At 60.6% G+C, this 22766-nt stretch overlaps 1 protein-coding gene across 4 annotated transcripts; it reads right to left on the reverse strand.

The window, feature by feature from the left end:
* Positions 1–3173: 3173 nt before the first annotated feature.
* Positions 3174–21891, reverse strand: BCL9 (B-cell CLL/lymphoma 9). 4 transcript variants are annotated; one of them, XM_012730181.1, is made up of 10 exons: positions 21864–21891; positions 21153–21415; positions 19425–19507; positions 15092–15367; positions 14087–14403; positions 12834–13023; positions 11929–12028; positions 7489–9718; positions 6244–6504; positions 3174–5278 (listed from the first exon to the last, which is right to left on the reverse strand). In XM_012730181.1, exons 4-10 carry the CDS (start codon positions 15142–15144, stop codon positions 4161–4163), a joined length of 4269 nt encoding a protein of 1422 aa, XP_012585635.1. In that variant the 5' UTR covers positions 15145–15367; positions 19425–19507; positions 21153–21415; positions 21864–21891; the 3' UTR covers positions 3174–4160. The 4 variants fall into 4 exon arrangements, with proteins under 4 accessions (XP_012585635.1, XP_004689645.1, XP_012585636.1 ...); XM_004689588.2 differs by lacking the exon at positions 21864–21891 and having other exon boundaries at positions 21288–21571; XM_012730182.1 differs by lacking the exon at positions 21864–21891 and having other exon boundaries at positions 14087–14400; positions 21153–21571.
* Positions 21892–22766: the final 875 nt, after the last annotated feature.

The following is a 22766-nucleotide window of genomic DNA, read 5'->3' on the forward strand; positions in this document are numbered from 1 at the left end:
CCCTGTGGACTTCGCAGGCCCCAGGCTGGGCACAGGGGCGTGAGGGGCGGGCGCAGTGGCTGCCTGGTACCGTGAGGGGCTCTGGCCAGTGGGTATGTCGGCCACAGGCCCGATCTTGTGCTTTCTGAACTGTTTGCTTTGCATTGTGTCGTTAAGATTTGACAGTCTTAAATATCAGCAGTGGACTTTGCTGTGGGTCAGAGGACAGAAAGCGGCAGCAGCCTGCAGTCAGGTAGACAGCTGGGAAACAGAATCCCACCAGGGGCTTTTCCTGAGCAGAAGAGCTGAGCTGACTTCAGGGTAGATTACAAGCCCCCTGTGAAAGCTGACTTCCTGAGGGGTCCTCCCCCCCCCTCCAGCCAGGAAGCTTTTTGAAGAGGAAATTTGACCCCATTCCCTTGCCTGAAGCTTCGAAGTTCAGACTCCTTCATGGGGCGCACCCAGTTCTCCAGGACCCGCCCTCGGCTCTTTTCCCTCCCCCACCTCCTTCAAAGCACCACCGCACTTCCAGAGGCCCTGGCTGCTCTGGGACACCTACCCAGGCCAGCCTTCTCCGGGAGTGCTCCCCCAAGGGCAATTCACCCCTCACCTGTCTGTTGGGCTCACTGCCCACTCCCTGGCCGCCCAGCCTCGCGGTAGAAACGCCCTCTGTCCAGAAAGGTCCATTTCAGTTAGGCCCCAGGCACTCCCACCCCAGCCGAGCAGGCTTTGCACACACACTCGCATGCAGGCAGGCACGCAGGCAGGCACGCGGGCAGGCACGCAGGCAGGCAGGCACGCAGTGCTCTCCGAGCGGCTACGGAATGAGGGAGTCCTGCAGCCGGCCGAGTGCAGCTCCCCTCTCCTGCCAGCACCTTGAGAGCACTCGGAAGGGAGAGGCTGGGGCGATGCCCAGGGCCAGATGGCTTAAGAGAACACAGCACGCACTTGTCTGAGGCCCCTGCTGGCCAAGGAGAAAGTTACGACTAGAGCGAGAGCAGGACCCCAACCCCCCTGTGGGGCTGTGACTTTTCTTGTTCACTGGTTATGTCACTTCTGGGGTGCAGGGCAGAACGGAAACGCGGGCCCCGGCACACGCACGGCTGCCCACTGGGCCGTGCTGAAGCGCACAGCTGTCTTGTGGTTACGGCGGGGAAGGTGCTCAGGTGAGCAGGCTGGGCGGATTTGGGGTGGCTGCTTTCAGAGAAGCTTTCAGATACACAAACTTGTTTTGAAGTTGCATGATTTTTCTCATGCCTCGCCCTCCATCAAACCCCAACAATTACGGTTTTTTTCCATTCCCATGCGCCAGTTTTAAAAATAAATTACCTTATTTCCTATTGATTTAGGGAAAATACCACATACTCATTTTTTCTTAAGAAGTTCTGCTCTGACCCACACCACTCCACCCCCCTGGAATGAACTAACACATCTTTACTGCGCCCCCTCCATTCGATCCCAAAATTTTGGGGGTGGGCGCTGCCAGGGTGTCCACAGGGTGAAGTTGACACAAAACGTCTTTATGGTAACTTTATCTTTTTTAAAAAAGATTTATTCACGTATGCATACAAGAACTGGGGCACACGCCAGAGGTGCGGGGGGGGGGTGAGGATTCACTGGGGACAGAGTGGGGAGCAGAACAGGCAGACTGACAAGGTGCACTGTGAGGGGTGCCGCGGGGAGACAGGAGAGGTCTGCTGCACCCTGTGAACACTCCCTGGCCGGGATCGAACTGGTGCTGCAGCGGCTGCAGACAGCTTCATAGTGCTGCGCTTGAACTGGCTGCCCCACCAGGGAGGCCCCTATTGTAACTTTATCTTGATTGTTAAAAATTTTGTAACAGTAGCTCTCCAGGCTACAGTAGCAGCCAGTCTCTCCAAGTGTGGCTTCCTGGCTGACCTTAGTAAATCAGAAAGTTACGGTTAAAGCCCAAATAAAGCTAATTTAGCAGAAACCATCATGATGAACCGGTGGTCTGTGCCGATATGTAAATAAGACAGAAGAAAGGGGCCTGTCAAGACCGAAGACTTTGCCCAGGTATGCAGGTTGCCCACTGCTCGGCCCAGCAGGTGGCTGGGCAAGGGCACCACGCGTCGCCACACCCGCTGCCCCTGAGCCCCGCCAGCTCCCCGCTCCGCCCAGCCCTGCCCCCTTCCAAGGGGCCTGCTCAGACTACCCGCCTGGGGCAGAAGCGGTGAGACCGGCCACAACCACCAGGGACAGCAGCACATCCAGGAACCGGGGCGGCGGACAGACGCCAGCGCTCAGCCTCCCAGGGGCCCTCGCCTCACCTGCTCTCGGTAGACTTCAGTGAACCCAGGCACGTGGCTGAGTTTGTGGCACAGATCATTTAATTCTCCCAGTTTCTGCGTGACCCCGGAGTCCGGAACAGGCTTGCTTTTCTCCTCTGTGCTGACCACGGCCCCTCAGGAAGCAGCCAGAGAACCAGCTGGAGGTGATGGGGGTGATGGGGCGCCGCCTGCTGCCCCCCCCCCCCCCCCCCCCAGGTGGCTGTTACCGGCAGCCTGGGCTGCTGGAGGCCGAGGAAGCCGCCCCCAAGAACACCGCTCCCTGGGACAGAGTCCAGGCGAGGCAGATGCGAGACGCCAGCAGAGCGGGTTTGTGCCAGGCTGCCGGATGCCTCTGTACCTGCCTCCCTTCCCTCTGCTGACCTGCGGACAAACGTGCCAGACGCCGCCTCACTCAGCGCAACACAGCACACACGTGCGTGCACCGCACGCACGCACACGGGCAAGCTCCGTGCACGAAGACACCGCCAGGCCCGGGACACACGCCAGGCAGGACTCGGGTGCTGGGGTGGGGCAGGGGAGGCCTGGCGGGGCGGCAGGGAGAGCCGCCAGACCCGGAGCCAAACCACGACTCACAAGACTTGATAACAAGACGCGGGGACACTCAAGAGCTTGCTCCCCCAAACTGTGCTCCGGTCGCCTGACTTGACACGGTTAAACCGACTCACATGCACCCCAAGCAAAGTCCGCTCGCTGCCCCTGCAGGTGAAGGCCAGCGGTGGGCCAGGTTGCCCTAGCAGCAGCTCGACCCGGAGGCCACTGGCGCCCCCCAGCCTCCCCACCCGTCGACCCCTGCCGGAGCGACTTTTCCGGTCGCGCGGCTGCAAAGCCCGATACTAAACCAGCAGACGCACACGGACAGGAAGGCGGTTCAGTTTTGTAAGAAACAATATATTTTATTTTTCTGACACCACAGCTCTCTGGTGAGTGGTTTTGTACCAAATTTAATGGAGGTTACACAGAACGTTTTACGCATGGGGGGGCGGGGAGGGGAGGAACCACAAAATTAAAAACAAAAACAAAATCCTGGATAGCTTTTAGCGTCGGTTCCACTCCCACAGCAATGAAGTCCACTTGGGAATTCCTAATCAAAGAACGGAAACGAGGTGGGCAGGGGCGGCGGAGGGAGCACACGGGCCCAGGCCCCCCGGCGGGTGCGAGGCCTCTGCACACCGAGGGCCCCAAGGGTTGTGGTGTCCTGCAGCTGCCCGAAGGGAGGACCGGAGCCTCGGGCGGGGTCACCAGTGGGGCACGCGGGGGACACGGCGCCGGGGATCCAAGGGAGGGCCGGCGGGGCGGCCCGAGGCTCTGCGGGCTGGGGGCGTGGGCGGGCGCTGGCGCGCCGGACGAGACAAACCCCTACGTAGCGTCACCTTAGAAAGAAACCCTCCCCCCGCCCCGCGCTGAACTTAGTTCCTTTTTGTGCTTTTCATTAATACTCTGCTCTGAGGTCGTAGTTTGGTTTTTCTATACACTGGAGTTGAAAGAAAATAGTCCGGAGGGCCGAAGACGGATTCTCCACCAGAGTAAACAGCCCAGCATTCCTGCTCCTGTCCCAAAGACTAAGGTCTCTGCTAAAATCCCTTTTACAATATGGTACAGTACACACAAAAATAAAGCCCAAAGCAAGAAACGAAACCAGAACCGAACCCTGGGAGAAGCCAGTCCGGGGACGTAAACATACAGGGCGGCGCCGCCAGCGCCCAAGTCCACAAAAATAATCTTTAAAAAATAAACCTTAAAGAAACACACCTGTTGCTCAGATGGCGCTCGGCTCTCAGGCTCACCCACGCACTCGCGAGCCCTCCCGCGCGCCGGCCTCGGGCCTCGTGGCGCCCGGCCGAGCTTGGCGCCACACCCACGCTTAGCAGCTTAAAACATCATGTTTCCGGGGTTGCCGGGCCCGTGGCTGAAGCCGCCCATGCCCACGTCGGTGGCCACGCCCCGGGGCCGCATCTGCGGGGGGATCATGATGTTCTGTTGCGGGCCCACCATGCCCTGCATGGACATCATCATGCCCGGTGAGCCCACGGGCCCGGGGTGGGCGTAGAGCCCCGCGGGCCCCCGATCCTTGCCGGCGAGCATGCCCACGGCGGCCGCCGGGTTGCTCATCAGGGCGGGCTGGCCGGGCACCGCCGACTGTGCTGGTGACATCATCCGGTGGTGAGGGCCCATCATGCCTTGCTGGAGAAAGGCTGGTGGTCTCATGGGGTTGTGGCCCGGCATGGACGGCGCCGTCCCGAGAGGTATGTCCGGCGTGCCCACTGGCCCTGGCCCACCCATGCCAGGCAGTGCTAGTCCCATCCTGGGCGCCTGCTCGCCCATCATCCCCTGCATGTGCGGAAACCCAGGTCCAGGACCCTGGGGCTGCTTCCGGCCCGGGACCTCTCCCCGAGGGAAATATTGCAGTGTCTGGCTGGGCTTCTCCGATGGGATGATGCGAGACAGATCAAACTCGGGGATCCCGGTGGCCCCAGGTCGGATGACCTCCTGCAGGTCCGGGTCTGTAAACACCGAAGGCATGCTGTTCCCCAAGACAGCGAAGGAGTCGGGCCCCCCGGGGCCTCCCGGCTTGCAAAGTGCTGCATCTGCTGAACTTTGGGGCAGGTTGCTGGGGCGGCCAAGGGGGCCTTCTCCGGGGAACCCCATAGCTCCTGGGAAGCTGCCCTGCCCCCCACTGGGGCCGTTGTGAGGAAAGGGCACCTGCTGTGGGGGAGACTGTACCGGGGGGAAGCCCTGGGGGAAGCCCATCCGTCCTTGAGGCGCCAGAGGCGGCTCCTGGGAGCCGTGCCCCATGATGGCATTGTGTGACATCAGGCCAGGCCCCATCGGGACGCCATGAGGAGGCATGGTGGGCCCCATGGCACTCGGGGAGGGCATCTGACTGGAGTGTGAAAGCGGCTGGGTCATTCCCATCGGGCTGAGGGTTGGCATCGGAACCACGGGGTTTGGACCTGAAATTCGAGGATTCTGCGTATTAATGCCCATTCCTAGAAAAATAAAGATACCAAATAAAAATAAAGAGTCAACGAAAGGAACTGCACAAGTCAAGTTAGCACAGAACGCCGGGCGTGCACAGCCCACGATCCCGTCCCCAAAGGATCCCGGCAGGCTCTGGGCCCGTGATCTGGGCTCTGGGAGACTCTCTGCCAGCATCGTGCGCTGCGGCCTCGGCGCTGCAGGAGAGGGCCGAGGAGAACGGCTCCTGTGTGAAGGCCAGAGGGGTGCGGTTTCCTTCACTGCGGACGTTTAACAAGAAGGCAACCGAGTGGCGCCCGCGTGGTCCTTTCCGGAGAGGGCACCGAGCTCGCCCGCCTGCAGGCCCCAGATGCAGAACAAGGCCACCCCGCGCCGCACCCCACGCTGTCCCCAACTCCGGCGTGGGATGTCCGAGGACAGACCGCTGTGAACGGGAAAGGGCAGCACTCGGCTTGCCCGGGACGCCTGGCACCTGGGGCACGCCTGGGCGCCCTGCCGCCACAGAGCGTGTCTAGTCTGCCAGCCAGGCCTGCTGCAGAGTGTACCCCACAGCCAGGGCGGCGGGGACAGCCACACGCCCCGCACCTCCCGCTCGCTGAGCACCAGGGGGAGTGGGGCGGAGTCCCCTGAAGGGAAGGGGGAGTCCACCCATCTAGCCCTAAGGAAGCTTCGCTGGAAGCAGGGGCTTTCCACGGCCTGCAATGCCGTGGCTGCCCGTGGCTGAGATCGCGCTCCCAGGAGAACACCTGGCAGCCGAGCACGCGGGCGGCGTGCTGAGCAGAGACTGCTTTAGGTACCGCTCCGGACTAACACTTTCCATGAGCTGGTTTCCCGCTCCAGATGCTGTCCACAGGCCAGGCGAGAAGGGCCCGCTTCCCTGCCCCGCCCGCCAGCACACGGGCGCGCTGGGCCTCCATCGGCTGCTGCGGCCTCGGCCCACGCGAGCGTGCGCCCTGCCTGTCTCCCGACCCCTCACCTGGCATGTTATTCATCGACGGCAAGTTGGGAGAGCGAGCTGGAGGGGAGTCGTCATCGGAGCTGGCCACGGTCTTGATGGCATCGTGGTACAGCGGGGTGGAGCTGGGCATCGCAAACTTGGACATTCGGGACATCATGATCGAGAGCGGGTTCTGGGAAAGGGTGGGCTCTGGGGGCATGGTGTAAGGGGTGCTGGAGGGGAGGCTCCCGGGGATCGGCACAGAGGCAGGCTGGCTGGCTGTGGGGGGCGGGGGGCCCCCTGGGAGGAGAAAGCGAAATTAGAAAGAAAAAACAGGCGGCAAATTAGATTCCTCTCGAAGGCGCCGGCCCCGACTTGGAGCCAGCAAGGCCGGCGGAGACACATGGACAAGACGTGTGGTCAGACCGCGCCCCTCCCCCGCCCCAGCTCCTGGCCCAAGGGAGAGGGCCGAGCGCACGCGGGGTCAGCCCCTGGAAGACAAATTCACCAGGAACAAATGTGCTCGAAATGCTGGCCCAAGCCCGGGGAAGTGGGGCTCACAGACAAACGTTTTGCTGAAAATAGGCGCAATCAGTGGGACTTCCCCGCCCGGCAGACTGGAGTCCGACCCTGGAGCAGGCGCCCGAGGCCCCGCGAGCCCCGCGAGCCCAGCGACCGCGCACCCAGGGCGCCCTGGGGCTGCGTGCTGCCTGGCCCCGGCGGGCAGGCTGGTCTCCTCTTCCTCCTCTGGCCTCTGACGCGGGGACAGCACGGCCGCGGTGTTTACACCTCAGTGCCCATCTCCCCTGCCACCTCCGTGCCAGTCACAAAACCACCGCCGGCAAGAAGACTCACGGGGCGGAGCTGGTCTGCGGGGGCAGAGCCTGCCGAGGTGGTCTGGGGGCGCTTTCTGCGGGCAACATGGAGGCGAGACCGCAGACCTCTCGCCCGCCCGTCACTCGGTCATACCCGACCTCTGGACAAGGGCCACCCCCTGGGGGCTCCCTAGAGGTAGACGGTTTCTTCAGCCTACGGCCACCTCCCCGCTCGCCTCACTGGCCCGGGGACTCCTCCCTCCGCCTGGGGCTCCTCAGCAGCCCTCTCCTGCCGCTTACCCTCTGCTCTGCTCCCGCGTCTCTGCCAGGAGCCCGCGCTCATGCCAACCCCGCGGGCTTGAGCAGGCGCCCGTCGGCCAAGGCCACGCCCACACCCACACCGGTATCCTTAGGGCGGACGAACCCGCCCTGCACCCCAGCCGTGAGCCCTGTGAGGCCGCATACTGACCTGACTCCACGCTCCCCAGCATGGCTGGGGAGGCCAGGGGGAGGGGCGCTTTGTGGTTTGGAGCGATCCCGGGACTCTGCAGGGGAGGTTTCGGAGAGGAGGTCCAGCCAGGCGACGGGGCAGGAAGTGACGGAGACTTGAGGTGAACAGGCGAAGCAGCAGCAGACCCCAGAACTGGGGGGGACTTGATGGAAGCGGCGGCAGCCGGGCCCGCCAGCACGCCCGCCAGCTGTGACGGGGTCTGGGGGGACTTGAGGGTCCCCGAGGGTGAGCCCAGCATGGGAGACTGGACTTGGCGCATCGTGGGCGACTTCAGCGGGTTGATGCCTGGGGAGTGCGCCTGGCTGCCTGCCGCGGAGATGTCCAGAGGCTTCCGCCCCAGGCCCCGCTGGACCAGGGGCGCGGTGCTGAGGCTGGCGGGGTTCCCGGGAGGGTTGAGAGGTAGTGGCGGCATGTGACTGAGCCGGCTGTTAGTCCTTTGGTCGGGCCCCAGGGGCTCTCTGGGGTTCCGCAAGCCGCCGCCGGGCCCCTGAGACATGGGGAGGAACGGCCGGGGGCCCGCGCCGTACTCGTGCTGAGGGTGCTCTCCGAAGGGCAGGGGCACCATCTTCTGGGCGGGCAACGCGTCGCCGCCCGGGCGCAGCTTCATCATGTCCTCAGGGCCCGCCCCGGCCTCTCGCATCTTCTGAGGTATCATCTGCGAGTTGGACCCCATGGAGACGCCTAGGCTGACCTCTCCCTTCATCCCTCCAGGGACCATCCCGAACTCCAGCTCCCGGCCGGGGCCCATTTGGGGGGGCATTCCTTTAGGAAAGTCGCCCCTGGAAGGGCTCAGGGGGCCCTCCACTGGTATCCGCGGGAAAATGGGGTTATTCCCGGGCTCCATGTGCCGCTGGGTGCCTGGGATCATCCTGTTCATCTCCAGGCTGGGCCTGACCCCTTCCATGCTCATCCCCGGGGGCAGCCCGAGCTGCTTCTCTGCCAGCTGCTGTTGGAACATCTCCTCAGACAGTCCCTGGGGGTTGGGGAAGCGCTCGCCTCGGCCGGGGCCACTGAAGACACCCTGGCCGGGCGGGAAGTTTCGACCGTCTGGGATTTTTGGCACATCGTCTGGCCAACTGACTGCAGAAAGACCCGGTCTGGACGCTGGGTTGGGGACACTGGGCCCCTCCATGTCAGAGTTCATCATCCCTGCAAACCCCGGGAGGCGCATCTGGCTCCCCGGCATGTTGGGGTGGGGAGCCATCCCCCTCGGGGGCAGGGCGTGCGGCATGTTGAGCCCGTCGGCAAACGGCTCGGCAGCCCCGGGCCCCCAGCCGTCCCCGGGGGTCATCTGGTAGGGCGGGGGCGGCCCCCGGACCATGCCGCGAGGCCCGTGCTGATGCGCCATCATGTCCTGAAGGGCGCACTGCTGCACGACCACCTGCTCCTGCTTCCTCCTCTTCTCCTCATAGAACTCCTGCTGCAGCTTCAGCCAGGCCACCTGCTCCGGGGTCATGTGGTCCAGGTGGCCGGGCCCCGTGGGCCCGGGCTGGGAGCCCAGGGGAGGCGGGACCACCTCGTCCGGAGAGAAGGGCACGTCTCTGTGTCCTTGCGGGCCGAAGGGCGCGCCCACGTCTGTCCGGGGCCCGGGCCCCTTGCCGAGGCTTTGGGATTGAGCCATCATGGCCTGTATCGGCCCTTCTGTTTTCTTCTGAGGTCCATCTAGCACCCCGGGATTCTGCGGGGGCCCCCCGCTTTGCCCTCCTGCGAACTCCTTCTCGTCAGGGAAGAGCATGCGCTGGATGTCCCGCAGCGTCTGCAGGGAGCGCTCCCGGTGCTCCAGCTGCTCCTGGGAGAGCCCATCGGGGTTCTCGCCCAGCGTGGGGGGCTCTCCGCTGGGCGCCGGCGGGGGCGGGGGGGCTTTGGGATCTGCCGAAGAGCTGCTGCTCCCCTGGGAGACCGGGGTCACGGCTCGGTTGTTGGGCGTGGAGCTCGGCCCGGTACCGTCGGGGGGCAGCGGGGTGGTGCTGGCGGGGCTGCCCACGGAGGCAATCAGCTTGCTTTCTGCCCCCGGGCTGTCCTGGTCCAGGGGCCGGGGCGGTGGGGCAGCCTTGGGTGCTGGTGCCGGGACGGGTGGGGTTGGCTGCAGCCTGGCGTTCTGGGACGAGTTCTGGTCCTGGCCGGCTGGAGCTGGGGGCTGCTGCGGGAGAGGCTTGGGGTCGTTCCGCAGGGCAGGGATCTGTGTGTTCTGAGAAAAATTGAGAAGGTCGTCGGTAAGCTGAACGGAAGGGCAAGAAAAAGAGCCGGCGCGTCACGAGGCCCTGACCCCGCACAGACCTGCACCTCGCGGCTGCAGCGCCCGCCTGGACAGCCCCGCCGCGCACACGCAGAGGCCTGCGCTTCTCCCACTGTCCTGCCGGTGGGCCGCCTCCCCGGCGGGAGGTCAGGTCTCACCGGCGGTGAGTGCTAAGTGTCGGTCTCCAGGTGTGGACAGGCCTGCCGCCCCGTGTCTGCTGTGTGCTTCTGACTCAGGGAGATTCGTTACTTGGTGTGCGGGAGGCTGCGCCTAACGCCTCTTCTTTTCCCTGAACGTACAGCCAGTGCGCAGAGTCCCCGCCGTCAACAGGCCTGATGTGCTCGCCGCAGGGCCGCGAGCGGCAGGCCAGGAGGCTCCGCGGCGTCCACTCTGGCACCGGGACGGCCGCGCAACCCGCCTTGAGTTTCCAGGGGGCCTGACACCTCCGGTTTCTGTTTTCAGTCTGCGATCACCGATTCCATACTAGATAGGAGTTTGTACATTAACTATAGTAAGGTTACCTGTGGCAGGAAGCGCGGGGGAGAAATCTGAGGCTATCTAGCTCGGGGTGTCTCTTGATCTGTTCTTTCCAACAGACAGCACCCTGCCCTTTCTGCGGGCGGGCTGACGGGCTTATTATTTATTAAGAACCGAAGCTACACCAGATCCTGGATGAAAGCACGCTCACCTGGAACAGGTGACGTGAACACCTGTTTGGAAGAGTGATGTTCTGTGTTCTGGATCTAAACCTCGGTCCTGCTGAGGATACTAAGGGAAGGGGCGACGGGGCCAGGAGTCCAGTCTGCAAATTCCTGCCCAGAGACCGCCCGCGGCCTCGGCAGGGCCCCTCGGGGCCGTTTTCACTTCCTCCCCACCCACGCGGGGAGGCCATCTGCCTGCCGATCTGCAAGGGGCGTCGCGTGTGGCTCTGGTGGGAGCAGCCTGTGCCGCACGAACGCCGAGGGCACCCCTGAGCGCCCCGCTCGGCTTCCCCAGGAGGTCTCCACGCATGTGTCGCAGAGGCGGGTGCGGGGGTACGAGTGGCCTGGACGGCGGGGGGCGGTGCGCTCCTTCATGGGGGCCATCTGAGTTTTTCCAGGGCTCTTTACAAGAGTTTCTGTCGGTCAGGTTTTGTGTGCTCTGTCGGGGGTGGGCGTGGGCTTCCCCAGCAGCAGCCCGGCACCCCCCTCCCAACGCTGGGTTTGCAGCAACTGCGATCTGCCTGCCTCCAGCTCCCTCCGTGGGTTCATTTTAGGACAGAGAAGGCAGAGGTGGGAATGCTGTGCGCATGTCAGTAAACTGTGGGTCTGAGTGGCAGTGTGCCCTCTGCATCCCAGACAACGCACACTTCCAACAGATCGATGTTTCAAACAAACCCGCGCGTTACATGTTGTAGGGCCCGTCCCGAGCCACAGGGACACGAGGATCCGAGCCCTTCTCTGCGTCCAGGGAAGCCAGGCCCGCTCGACTGCGTCAACAGAAGGAACGTCCTCGACAACGGACCGACCAGGCGCCCTGTTTTATCGTGGGGGTTACTGTGGCTGCTTAGTGTTACTAAACGTGCCCGTGTCCAAGGCCCAGCCGGCACGAGGCTTCCTGTCTCCCGCATCCTGAGCCCCAGTGCGCCCCTCGGCCCCACAGCGCCGCCTTGACAGTGCCGCCCACGGCTGCAGCGACCTTTTCATCTAGTCGGGCGTGACGTGTCCTAACATGACCCCTGAATTATTTTCTAGCGTCGTTTATTATAGAAGCTTGAATTCCAGGGAAGAGACCTGAGTTTACAACACCTGTTGGGCTAGTAAGCAGCTCGTCGCTCTCAGTGGTCCTCCGGCTTTGAAATGAAGAGACCGACGCTGAGTGTCACCTGGACTCCCCTCAGGGTGCCATCAGCATGCACCTCCGCCCCGTGGCTTTAGCCGGCGCTGTTCTCTGCTCGACTGGCTCGTGAGTGTTTTAAACCTGCTCTGTCTACAGGGTCTCTCTGAGATGGTACCTGTGGGACCTTGGCCCCCACGGGCATCCTCCCCCGCCCGAGCCTCTAGCGGAACGTGCAGCACCCCAAGCCGCGTGGCCAGGCGAGGGACTCGCAGCCCGGCACACCAGTGCTGTGTGCCCATCCCCAGAATCACCCTGCCCGCCCACGGTCTCGCAGAGCCACGTACCAGAGGGGCCGCGCTCCTCTCGGCTTTGCTGCTGGAGATGTTCTGGATGTGGAAAGAGACAATCGTCTCAACCTGGCCCTTCAGCACGGCTTCTGCAGCCCTGCGGAGACAAGGGGGCACCGATGGGCGGCCGGCCCACAGGCGCAGCGGCGCCAAAGCACGTGAAGCCCAGGCGGGCCACACGCGAGAACAGTCAGAGCATCACCGTGGGGAGGGCGAAGAGCGAAGAGAGAGAGACGGGTCCGCCACGCTTCCCAGCTCGCCCGGGGAGTCAGAGAGCCGGCACAACGCCAGAGCGGCGTTAAGACAAACCTTCTCCCTGGGCCCAATCCCAGCTCACACCCCAGCCCCAGGAGAGAAAACGCGGCGTCTCCCAACCCACAGACAGTCAGAGCTGGTCGAGATCCACTCGGACGCTTAAAATACGCGAGAAGAGTCAGAAAACCGTATGGAGGTGCACTCGTCACACTTTGACAGGTAAGTAAAATTCCAGGAATCCATCCATCACCTAAGAGACACCACACACCTAGAGTCCCACGTCCCCTCTGCGTTCCAGAGAGTCTAGTTATTTCTACCTTACAATTATCATTATTCGAAAATGGACACGGATCACTTAAGTCACTTTAAGAAAGAAGACTAAGCGGCAGGTAAGTGGATCTGTTTCCCAGTCCCTTTCGCGAGTAAGACAGACGCGTCTGTGTATTTGCCAAAGCACAGAATACTTCTGGAAGGAAAGCCGAGGGCGCGGCACGTGGCTGTCTCCGGGGCCTGGGGGCGGGACGGCCTCTCTCGGGGCTGGCCGTCCCGGTGACAATCGTCCGAGCGGGTGCCACGAGGGCCGGCCTCTGCGCAAACGCCAAAAGGGGCCCGCACAGGTCAACAGCGAGACACCGCTGCCGACTTACTTGTTGGCCATCTCGGTGGAGAACACGTAGACCACTTTGGCGGGGGTCTTCTGAGCAGGGGCAGGCTCGGGGGCGGCCGCCTGGCCGAGGGGCGGGGTGGAAGGCCTGGGGGCTGCAGCGTTTGACGGAGTCATCGAGTGCGGCGTGTGCTGGGAGTCCTGGGCCTTTATGTGGTCGGCAGAATTACATTCTGGAAGGACGAGAAGACGCGTCACAGAGAGGAGGCAAGTCTTTCTCCTGCCAGCATTTACTGCAGCACAGCACAAAGCCACCTCGAGCGTCTCAGGGAGGGAGGACTTGGCTTACAGGAAGCCGCTTTCCCTCACAGCATTCAAACTCTCTGCTCCGCAGGTGGCCAGTCGCAGAGCACTGCCCGCCCCTCGCTGCCCCCTGCTCCGACGGCACTGCATGGCCCTGCTGAGGGAAACCTTTCTGGAGCCCTTTGGACTGGGCCAGTGGCCCCGCTGGAAACACAGCCCAGCTCCTCTGAGTTTACCTTTACCAGCTCTACTGCAGTTGCTCATGCTGCCTGGTGTACCCAGTCCTGGAGGGCAGCACTGTGCCCTCTCTGGCTGACCACAGCCCCGAGCAGCCAGCATAGCGCTGGCCCGCAGAGCAGCCCCCGCCCACGCCGGAGGCGCGGAGAGGTAACAAGAAGTCAGTCCGCTGTCGGGGAACCTCACTCACAGGCCCGTGCACTAGCTTCAGACTCTGGCCTAGCTCGGATTTCTGATTTTGTACTAGAAGGAACAAAGCCCCAGCCACGGCCGGCCCCTCCTCTTCCCTCAGCTCCACCGGGCGCCCGTCCCGTCTCTGCCTGCCGTCGGCGCCTGCTGCCACGGTGCCGCTGGCCACGCCAGGTCTGGCCTGGGGCCAGGCGGCCTGTCTGCGGCTCTCGCGAAGGGGCAGCCGGGGGCGCAAAGCCCAGACCTTGGAGGACTCATCAATGGAGAGGAGGAGAAGCTGTCAGAAAAATGGCCCTAGCCTGGCACAGGCCGAACAGAGCGACTGGCTCGGTGCTGAGTGCAAACAGCCTGGAGGCCAGAAACGCCACAAGGCCGGCGGGCATGCGCCCGAGCGCCCCGAGGGCAGGAGTGCCATGGGAGGGGCCTCGCGCCTCAGGCAGGGGCAGGGGAGGGGACACTGTCGCAGCCCAGTGGCCGCCTGGGTCCCACTTAAGCACGCTAGGCCCGGAGGCACCTCCGGAGGCCTCCCCGGACCTCCGCCCTGCGAGCGAGCATGCGCAGACGTACCTTTCAGGTCGGGGTCGTCGGTTGGCGTCCCGGGGTCTCTCTGGTCAAAGGAGTCGGCGGAAACGCTTCGCTCCCTTTTCCCCTTGCCCTTGGCACCGCTTCCAGCCCCATTCTTCAGCCCCATGCTCCCACCTGGGCCGGGGAGGGCTTTAGGGGTGTGGCCCCCACTCTTGGAGTCACAGGGGGATGGCTGGGATTGGCTGGCTGAGCCCCCCTGTTTACCCTGATTGGAGAATTTGGAATCCAGCTGGGGGTTTCCAGATGGGGACATCACTGGGGGGGGACGGACCATCACCTCCTGCTTTGACTTAGGGCTACTGAAAGAGAGAGATGACAATGGGGTCAGACACGGGACGCAGAGGTCAGCACCGGGCGTGGAGGAACCATTAAGGGCCGAGTGACCCCCCCATCCCACCTCTGCCACTGGCCTGCCCCCCCACCCTGTTCGCATGCCACAGCCCTCGCCTGGGAGGGGGTCGGGCAGCGGCCTGCCGGGGCCGGGAACCCTGCAGTCACATGGGGACCTGTCTCCAGGGCTCTGCCAATGACGGACACGGTTTCTATGTACACAGAGCAGCGACACTCACACCGAGACTCGCTCGGATAAACAAACAGGCATCGTTAAGATCAAAATACCGGCCACCCCCACCTCAGCCCCGCCGCGGCAGAACAGCTGTGACAGCCCAGCCCGGCCACCCGGCGGGGCAGCCTGCTGCAGCCGGGCACCGAGCACCTCCTGATGCCAGCCCCCGGCGGGCTACGGCAGCACACGCTCCTGCCTGGCACAGAGGCCAGCACTGGAGACGAGCGCTGGGCCTGGTGTCCATGGCTGAGTCCAGCACACCGGACCGGGTGGCTGGGGCCCTCCCTCGCAGTGGTGAGGAGGGTGGGGCGCCCCACTGGGGTGTCATCTGATCTAGCTCCGCGGACTCCTCCGCTGGGGTGTTCCCAGGACGCCGGTGCAGACCCCCCCGCCCCCGCGGCCCCGCCCAGGAGCCTCCTCACCTCTGTGTGTTTCCCGACGGAGAGCTCCTCACTTTAGGGTTACTGGAATGCATTGATTGGAGCCCTGCGCTCGGTCACAGGCGAGCGGCGGCAGAGGCTGCTGAGCCGCGGCGGGGCCCACCGCGTGGGCGCGTCCCCTAGTGCTGGCCGCCGGGCCGCCTTTTTCCTCTTTGCCTTTCTCTGCTGTGGGCGTGGGTCCTCTCCCCTCGCAGCTCCAGCATCCTCCGGGTGTGCGCCTCCTGCTGCCGAAGGGGGATCTCGCATCTCCAGGGCACGCTGCGCACAGGCCGCCAGGGAGGCCGGGGCAAGAAGAGAGACAGGCCGCTTTCAGCCCCACGTGTGGCCGGCGCCTCCTGGGCACCCACGGGGCTAAGAGGGCAGCGCTCATACTCTGGCCAAAGGCTCTGGTGTGACCACAGCTGAGGAGTGACCACAGCCCCGCCCCGGCGTGGCCCGCCCAGGCCGCGAGCACCAGCCTTTGTAAGCAGAAGGGCACATTTTCACCTTCAGCGTTTCCATTTCTCTACTTCTAAATACAAACCCCTCAAAAACCTGGGTGCTTCTTTTTTCAGAACAATGCTTAGAAACCACGGGGCCCCCACCTGACTGCAAACAAGGGCGCACACGTGTAACAAGCCCTCTCACTCCAGGCCTCAAACCTAGGTCACCCGTGTTTGCACGTGCCGGGGCGTGGGCAGCGACGCTGAAGGAAGCGCTTCTGAAGTCAGCGACTGAGCCAACACCAAGCAGGCTCTGTCCTGTCTCCTGATTTCAAGTTACGCCAAGTGCGTGTCTTGGGTCCCTCGCCTGGCCACAGGGACCCGGGCTGGCAAGCTTGGGAAGGAGCCACGGGCCTGACAGTAAGAGCATCTCTGAAGGCTGCGGTATCTCTGATCCAGTGCAAGCCTAGGCTGACGCAGTTTAGGGACACACTCCCCACACTAGTCAGAGAACCGACACGAACCCCCTTCAGGCAGGGGAGCCAGGCCAGCCCAGAGAAAACCCAGAGGCGCTCTCGTCCCTGTCCTCCCGGACAGCCCCCCCCCCCCCTCCAAGGGATGTTGAGTCCGAAGAGGGAGGATAGCAGGTGTGGATTAGTGGCTAAAAGTCAAAGGCAGTCAGAAGTTGCTCCCTTTATAGGTCACAGCTGACACACTTTTGCGAGACTCAGAACGTGACAGATGAGTTATATTCCAGGTTTTGACAGGGAGTAGGATCGCTGTCGGGGTTAAACGTCTATTTCTTCATTCCGATGTTTCCAACAGTTTCAGCTATTTTACCTGAGACGCTGAAAAGAATTCGTGGAAGCTCAAATACTCAGCTCGTTACTAGTTTTTTTTTTACTTCTTAAATAAAGGAGGAAAAAGGACTAAAATAAAATGTTATGTTATGGGATGTTTCCGTGCTACCCTTACCCTAAAAACCTCCTTGGTCTTGATGACAGCTGTATTTCTACCCCCCATCACCTTCAGCTCCCTCCCACCCCTCCACCCCCGATTAAAGTATAAAATTGATCATGGCTATCAAGTCCCACATGTACGACCATAACCTCCTGCCAGACACCGGGAATCGCGGGTGACCCTGGACTAGCAAACGGACCTTGTGTGGACAAAGCCATCAGAAAACAGTCACCTTGGGAGAAGGAAAGCAGCTGCGGCCCAGGCAGCCACCCCTGCGCCCCTCCCAGGGCCCGTGCCCCGTTGACTTGGCTGCAACACGCCCGCCCGCCAGCCCGCACCCCACCCGCTGGCAGGTCCTGAGCCCTACACCGAGACGCTACCCCTGAAGACTGGTTCCGCACAAGGAACGGCCGCGCCTCGCAGCGGCCCACTCGGCGTGAGCCAGCCCGGCTGGCTTCTCCGGGCCCGGGACACCGGGCGTCTGCTCACTCTGCTTCCAAAGAGCTCCAAATATACTACGCGTGTCAGGCCACCTCGTTAATCTGCTAGGCGCTCCTGATGAGTTGGTAGTAAAATTATTCTAATAACAATACTGTGAACATAAAACACTTTTATTTTCAAAGTGCTTGTACACGCAGCATCTTACTCTCAGTCACCGACCCTGGCCCGCGGGCATCTGCAGACGGGGATGGCGCCGCGCCCGAGCGGCTTCTCCCGTTTCAGTCAGTGCCCTCCCACCCCGCTCTTTCTTGAGGCCACCTCCCTACCGTTATTTTATGGTTGGCAAGATGGCAGAGCCCAGGACAGACACATCAGCTCACCTAGGGAAGGGTTTTTCGATTCCTAACCCAAGGGATTTGTTGAAATAAGTCACCCCGGCATTAGCCTTCCTGACACTAAAGATGACTGAGCAAAAAAACCAAAATAAAAAAACCCTGCCCAGCACCTCACACAGTTCCCACGGCTGAAGGAGGTTCTTTGGTGCCTACACGTGCAGGTGGGCACTCAACTCTTCCGCTGAAGGACTAGGAAGATCTTCCACAAGATGGCTCATTACAACCAGTTTCCTCCAACAGAATGAAATGTCCTAATTCCTTAGATCTATTCAAAGTTTCTCTTTTTATTTTATTTCTTAAAGATTTTTTTTATGCATACAGAACTAGGGTACAAGCCAGAGGTGCAGGGGTTGAGAGGCTTCACCAGAGACAGAGTGGGGAGCAGAAGAGGCAAACAGACAAAGCACACTGCTGAGGGGAGCAGCGGGGAGAGAGGAGAGGGCTGCTATACCCTGTGGGTCCCTCCCTGGCCAGGGATCGAACTTGTGCTGCAGTGGCTGCGAATAGCTTCACAGTGCTGCACTTCAACCTGCTGCACCACCAGCGAGGGCTGAGAGCTTCTCTTTTTAATTCCCTAAAAAATGCTTAAAATACTGGGAACACTTCGAAGTACTGCCCACAGGATTAGCTCACCTACCCCAACCCCAGAAGGCAGGTTTTTCTACTATCCCCAGGTTAGAGGAAACGGAGGCTCCAACAGGTTGAAAGACCTGTCCACGATGGACGGGGGCAGAGCTGGCCAGCCGTGTCCTCCATCGCTGTGCACAGGTCAGAACCGGGCCAGAGGGCAGGTGAGCTGGTCTCCAAACGCATTCAGCGAGTGTGAATCACCACCTGGACGATGGCTGGCCAGCACACCCGCCACCTGGTCTGCCGAGTGCCCACACCTGGACCTTCCCAACCTCCCCATCCGGGTGCTCAGCCTTGCCCAGGACTCAGTAGGGAGGAGACAGGTCCCCAGGCAGGACGCCCTTGCCACCCAATCTGCAAATCCATTTCAACATCAGCACCTGTCTTCTCTCTCTCCTCCATTACTGAAACAGAAAATGGCTCACTTTCCCTCAAACTGCAGCCCCGTCTCAGATGGCCTGGGCCCATGCGCCCAGCGTGCTGAGAGCTCTCCTGCTTCACCCCGGCCGCCCCCTCTGGCCCCTGCATTTACTGGGCATCTCCTGGGATGTGCTGGAGTATCTTCCAGCTCCAAACAAAAACCAGCTTGAGTCTGTTCCCGCCAGCGCCTGCTTCTCCACTGACCCGACAAGACACAGCCGTGCCTTCCTTCCTTGCCAATCACCCATCAAACCTGCTTCCACCCCCATCACACCGGCCACTGCTTTGTCAAGGGCACCGCCGGCCCCCGCCGTCGCTCAGACTCTGCCAGGGCCCCTGTTTCTCGGGACCCCCCCTTGGGCCTCCACGCTGCAGGCCGCCCCTGCCTGCCTCTCACTCTTCATCTGCCTCTTCTGCTGGCTTCTTTTCTGCCCAGCCCAGACAGCATGCTCTCCGGGACACGGCTCAGGTCCTCTTCTCATCCTTAAGTTCACCCCAGGCCAGCGACTCCTCAGCCCACCCCAGCTCCCCGCGTGTCTGAGACTTGACACGACCAAGGCTGACCTCCTCAGCCCCAAGCCTCCCTCCCAACGTACCTCCAGACTTTCACGGTTCGGGAAGCAGGCCCGCACCCACCCCGCTGTTCGTGCCAGAAATTCGGGCATCATTCTGACTCCGCTCCGCCTCACCCCGACCCTTCCGTGGTAAGTTTGAGTGCTTTCACCGAATGGATGAATCTCAGCGGGTGTGATTTCTTTTCGGCGAGAAAGGTACGAACGCCACCTAGCTCCACAAAACTTCTCCGTCGCGCGCCCTGCAGAGCATCCTTTCCCGGCTCTGGCTTGACACGGAACTGCCGTGCGACATGACCCCCGTGTAGCGTTCCCCTCTCTCAGCAGGGCCAAGACGGACCTTCCCAGCACTCGCTCCCGACTCTGGCACATGACATTTGCTCAGAAACTTCCTGTCGCGTGAAAGTGAAGCTTACCCACAAGATCACTTCCCAGCCAGCCACATGCCCGACTGACTCACCCCCAGGCTACTCACCCAAATCCCGAGGGTCACGAAATCGCAGTGCTCATTCTGGGGGTGAGGTGTCCAGGAACCCCTTTCTCAGAGGTGACCCCCAACTGCAGGAGGATAAAGCAAAGAAAAATTCTTAAGTAGGCTTTAAAAAACGAACATTGTTACTTTGTAACTGAACATCTTCCAGAGGTTTTCTACATACTCCATGGGAGTTGAGAGGTGGTTGTTACTTCCTACATAAACACAATTAAGTTCCCAGGAATAAAGCAGCAAAAGGCTTATCATCCAACTGGCGGCTATTTCAAGGCCCTTGAACTTACCCCCCTCCCCAAGTACACATTTAGTTTTCAGAGACTGGAAAAATACTAAGGGCAAATAAAATCAATTGTTCTATTTTCTGACTTTCTGAGCATTTAGTAAGAAAAGAACCTTCACTTTGTTTCTGCCTGTTCCGAATCCGTGCAGGGCTGAGCGCTGACCACACAGGCGGACGAGACAAGAGTCCAGCTGTGCTTCTGGCTTCTCAGAGGAAGCGGTGAGGCTGTAGTGCCTCTGTGCGCGACGGTGACCCTACATGGCAGCATCAGTGGCAAGATATGTGTGCGTGGGCTTTCGGGGAGCCAGCGGCTGACCGGCCTGGCTATGCCCTCTGGGCACGTGCCTACTGTGTGCAAAGCTGGAAAGAAGTGACTTAGGTAAGTCAATAAAGCACCGTTACTGGTCCAGCGGAACAACTCCCCAGAGGAGCCCCTGTAAGCGGGAATGATGCCACTTAGCCTTCTCTGAAGGTGAAAAGAAGAAAGCAGCTCCAAACGGTCCCAAGGCCAAGTTTCCCAGGAATCTTTAAAGCAGACTCTATTAGGGTGTCACAAAGTTGTATGAAAATTTCCAAATGGATCTGACCCAGCTCAGAATCACCTCTTCAACTCTGGTCTCAAGTCTCCTAATGACGCTTTCTTGTTTTCCTGCTCCGAGAACTCTAGTTTATTACGACTATGTCATGTCTAACAAATTTCACTTCTAGGTCTGGTCCACTACTCCATAAAAGGCATAGGAGCAACTTAGAATGTGAAGCTAAAAGACCTCAGGATTCCATTCCTAGCTCGTTCTCAACTCTTGGCACCCAGCAACTAAAAGCTTCCTCTCGGAACAAACGCGCAACTGGGAAGAACCAACCTTTCCCCATGGTGGGGAGACCACACAGGGGCAGGGACGCACAGACCAGCCCGCGCCGGGGCGCCCATGTGGCTCCGCTCAAAAGGTAAAAATCTATCGGTCTCTGAAGCGAACCCGTTTTATACAAGCAGATAAAAAGTTACATTGTCAATAGTCTTGACAAAAGGTAAGCAAGTAAGAATGAATTTCAACAATCCCCATTTAGAAGAGGGGCTACCCTGTCAAAGCTCAGCGCCAACGTCCTTCTGCGTGAGGTTCTCTTTGACTGCCAGGCACCCCAAGGCACGTCCTTGGAGCCCCAGAGCCTGCAACACGCAAAGCTGTGCCACGTGCGACAGGGACTCCCTGGGGAAGGGACATCAACCACCTTAGCACCCAGCGCCCAAGAGAAACTCAAAACAGTGGGTGAGCCATGCACTACGGTGAGCTTGGGGCTACCCTGGCCTCGCGTCACCCCCCCAAGGATGACATGATTCCTGTTAAATACCGATTTAACTGCTCGCCACCTGCCTTTCCCAGGGAGTTCACGCAAAGGCTCCGCTCACGGAAAGTGGCCACGATGGCAGTGCTGACCTGGGTTGAGCTGGATGACCTTCGCCTTGGGAACTGCCACAGCAATGAGTAAAGGCGCAAGAGACTCCCCAGAAACAGATCGCATCACAGTCGGCTTGCGTCAGAGGGGTACGTGCTGACGGTTGGTTTCTTTACCTCCCAAGACGTCCACTCTGCTTTCTCTTCTACATCAGGACATGGGGTCTTGCCAAGAATGAGCCCTGTCTCCCAACAGGAAATTTTAAGTCAAAGTGGAGTGACACCAGCTAGCCCTGCATTCAGTCCTAAAAGGATGAAGAGAATGGGAAAGTTCACACCCCGATGTAGACTGACTGCAAAGACACCAACCGTTTCCCAATGCTCTGTGGCCAAAATGACACATGGAAGAAGAACAGTCAGAAGATAATGAGGTCAAAAACGGGGAAGGGAGATAAAACCGCTAACGCCCAAAATGCAGGAAGCCGGAGCACAGTCCTCCGACCCAGCCCAAGAAGACTGGGTGTTCACAGAAGCAAAGTCCATTCGGCACAAAAGCCTCCCCTCATCACTGTCTCACCTTCCTCTGCAACCAAGAACAGCACCACAGGCTGCAAATAGACTCCTGCCTCTCTCCCCACGCCCTTGTTCGTGGTGTGGTAGAACGCTGAAAACACATTGCAAGGCTTCAAACGCCAGCGACCACGAGATCGTTTAGCTCAGCTGGCGTGGGGGAGGCCTTCACCCGGGACTCACCACCTCGCACGGGGTCTGTGGAGACGCTGAGGAGGGCCAGGGAGCAGAGTGCCGGCCCGCTGGGACACCTGCGTCTCCATGCAAATGCCTCTGAGGAAAGTTCCGCTGTCCTGACTAGACGGCAACAGCCCAGGATGGCAACGACAGTCGCAGGGCCTATGACCAAGGACACGCTGGTGTCACGTAGTACCAGTTGCTACAGATTCTGCAACCTAATATTGACACTAGCAGGGCTGTCAAAATTACAGCAGCCTTAGGCCTGCAGCTACATTCTGTTACTTAATGTATACAAAGAGGCCAGCAGCTCACCTTTGGTGATTAACATTTGATAACTGTTTTCCCAGTAATTCCATGTATTTTACTTTATGCATTTAAAGCACATGCTTCTCTGAACACCTCAGCTTGTTAGGGTGCGAAAGGGGATGGAGGACACGGATCAGCAGCTGTGTCCTGTCTAGAGCAAGTAAAGTTTCCACAGATGCTGTCACCACTGTCACCAAGGCAGGCAAGTTGGTGATTTCACTGAAATTACTTCATAACTGAAGAAAATTAAGGGAGCAGGAAGTCAAGGAACATGCTCAAGGTCATACAGCTTTGGGGCAGCGTCAGCCTAGGTTAGCTGGGTAGCGAGTAGAGCCCCGATTTCCCCTGGGGACCTTTGCTTAGAATTCTCCAGCCATCATCACCCTTCCGCACTCAATGTGAAAAGGCTTCACCTCTCAAAACTAGTATAAAAACAAAGCCCAAACTGCAGAATAAGCCTGTGTTTGATGAAACGTGACAAAACTGACTTTAGTCGGCCCCCAGAGTTTCTTACGAAGAAAGTGGGGCTGCATGAGGTGCTGGGCTCTCTGCAGACAGGCACTCACTCAGCCAGCGCTGCGGCGTGCCCAGCGGCCAGGG

This window comes from Condylura cristata, unplaced genomic scaffold (genome assembly GCF_000260355.1).
Source record: "Condylura cristata isolate star-nosed mole 26May11 unplaced genomic scaffold, ConCri1.0 scaffold00026, whole genome shotgun sequence".
Taxonomy (NCBI): Eukaryota; Metazoa; Chordata; class Mammalia; order Eulipotyphla; family Talpidae; genus Condylura; species Condylura cristata.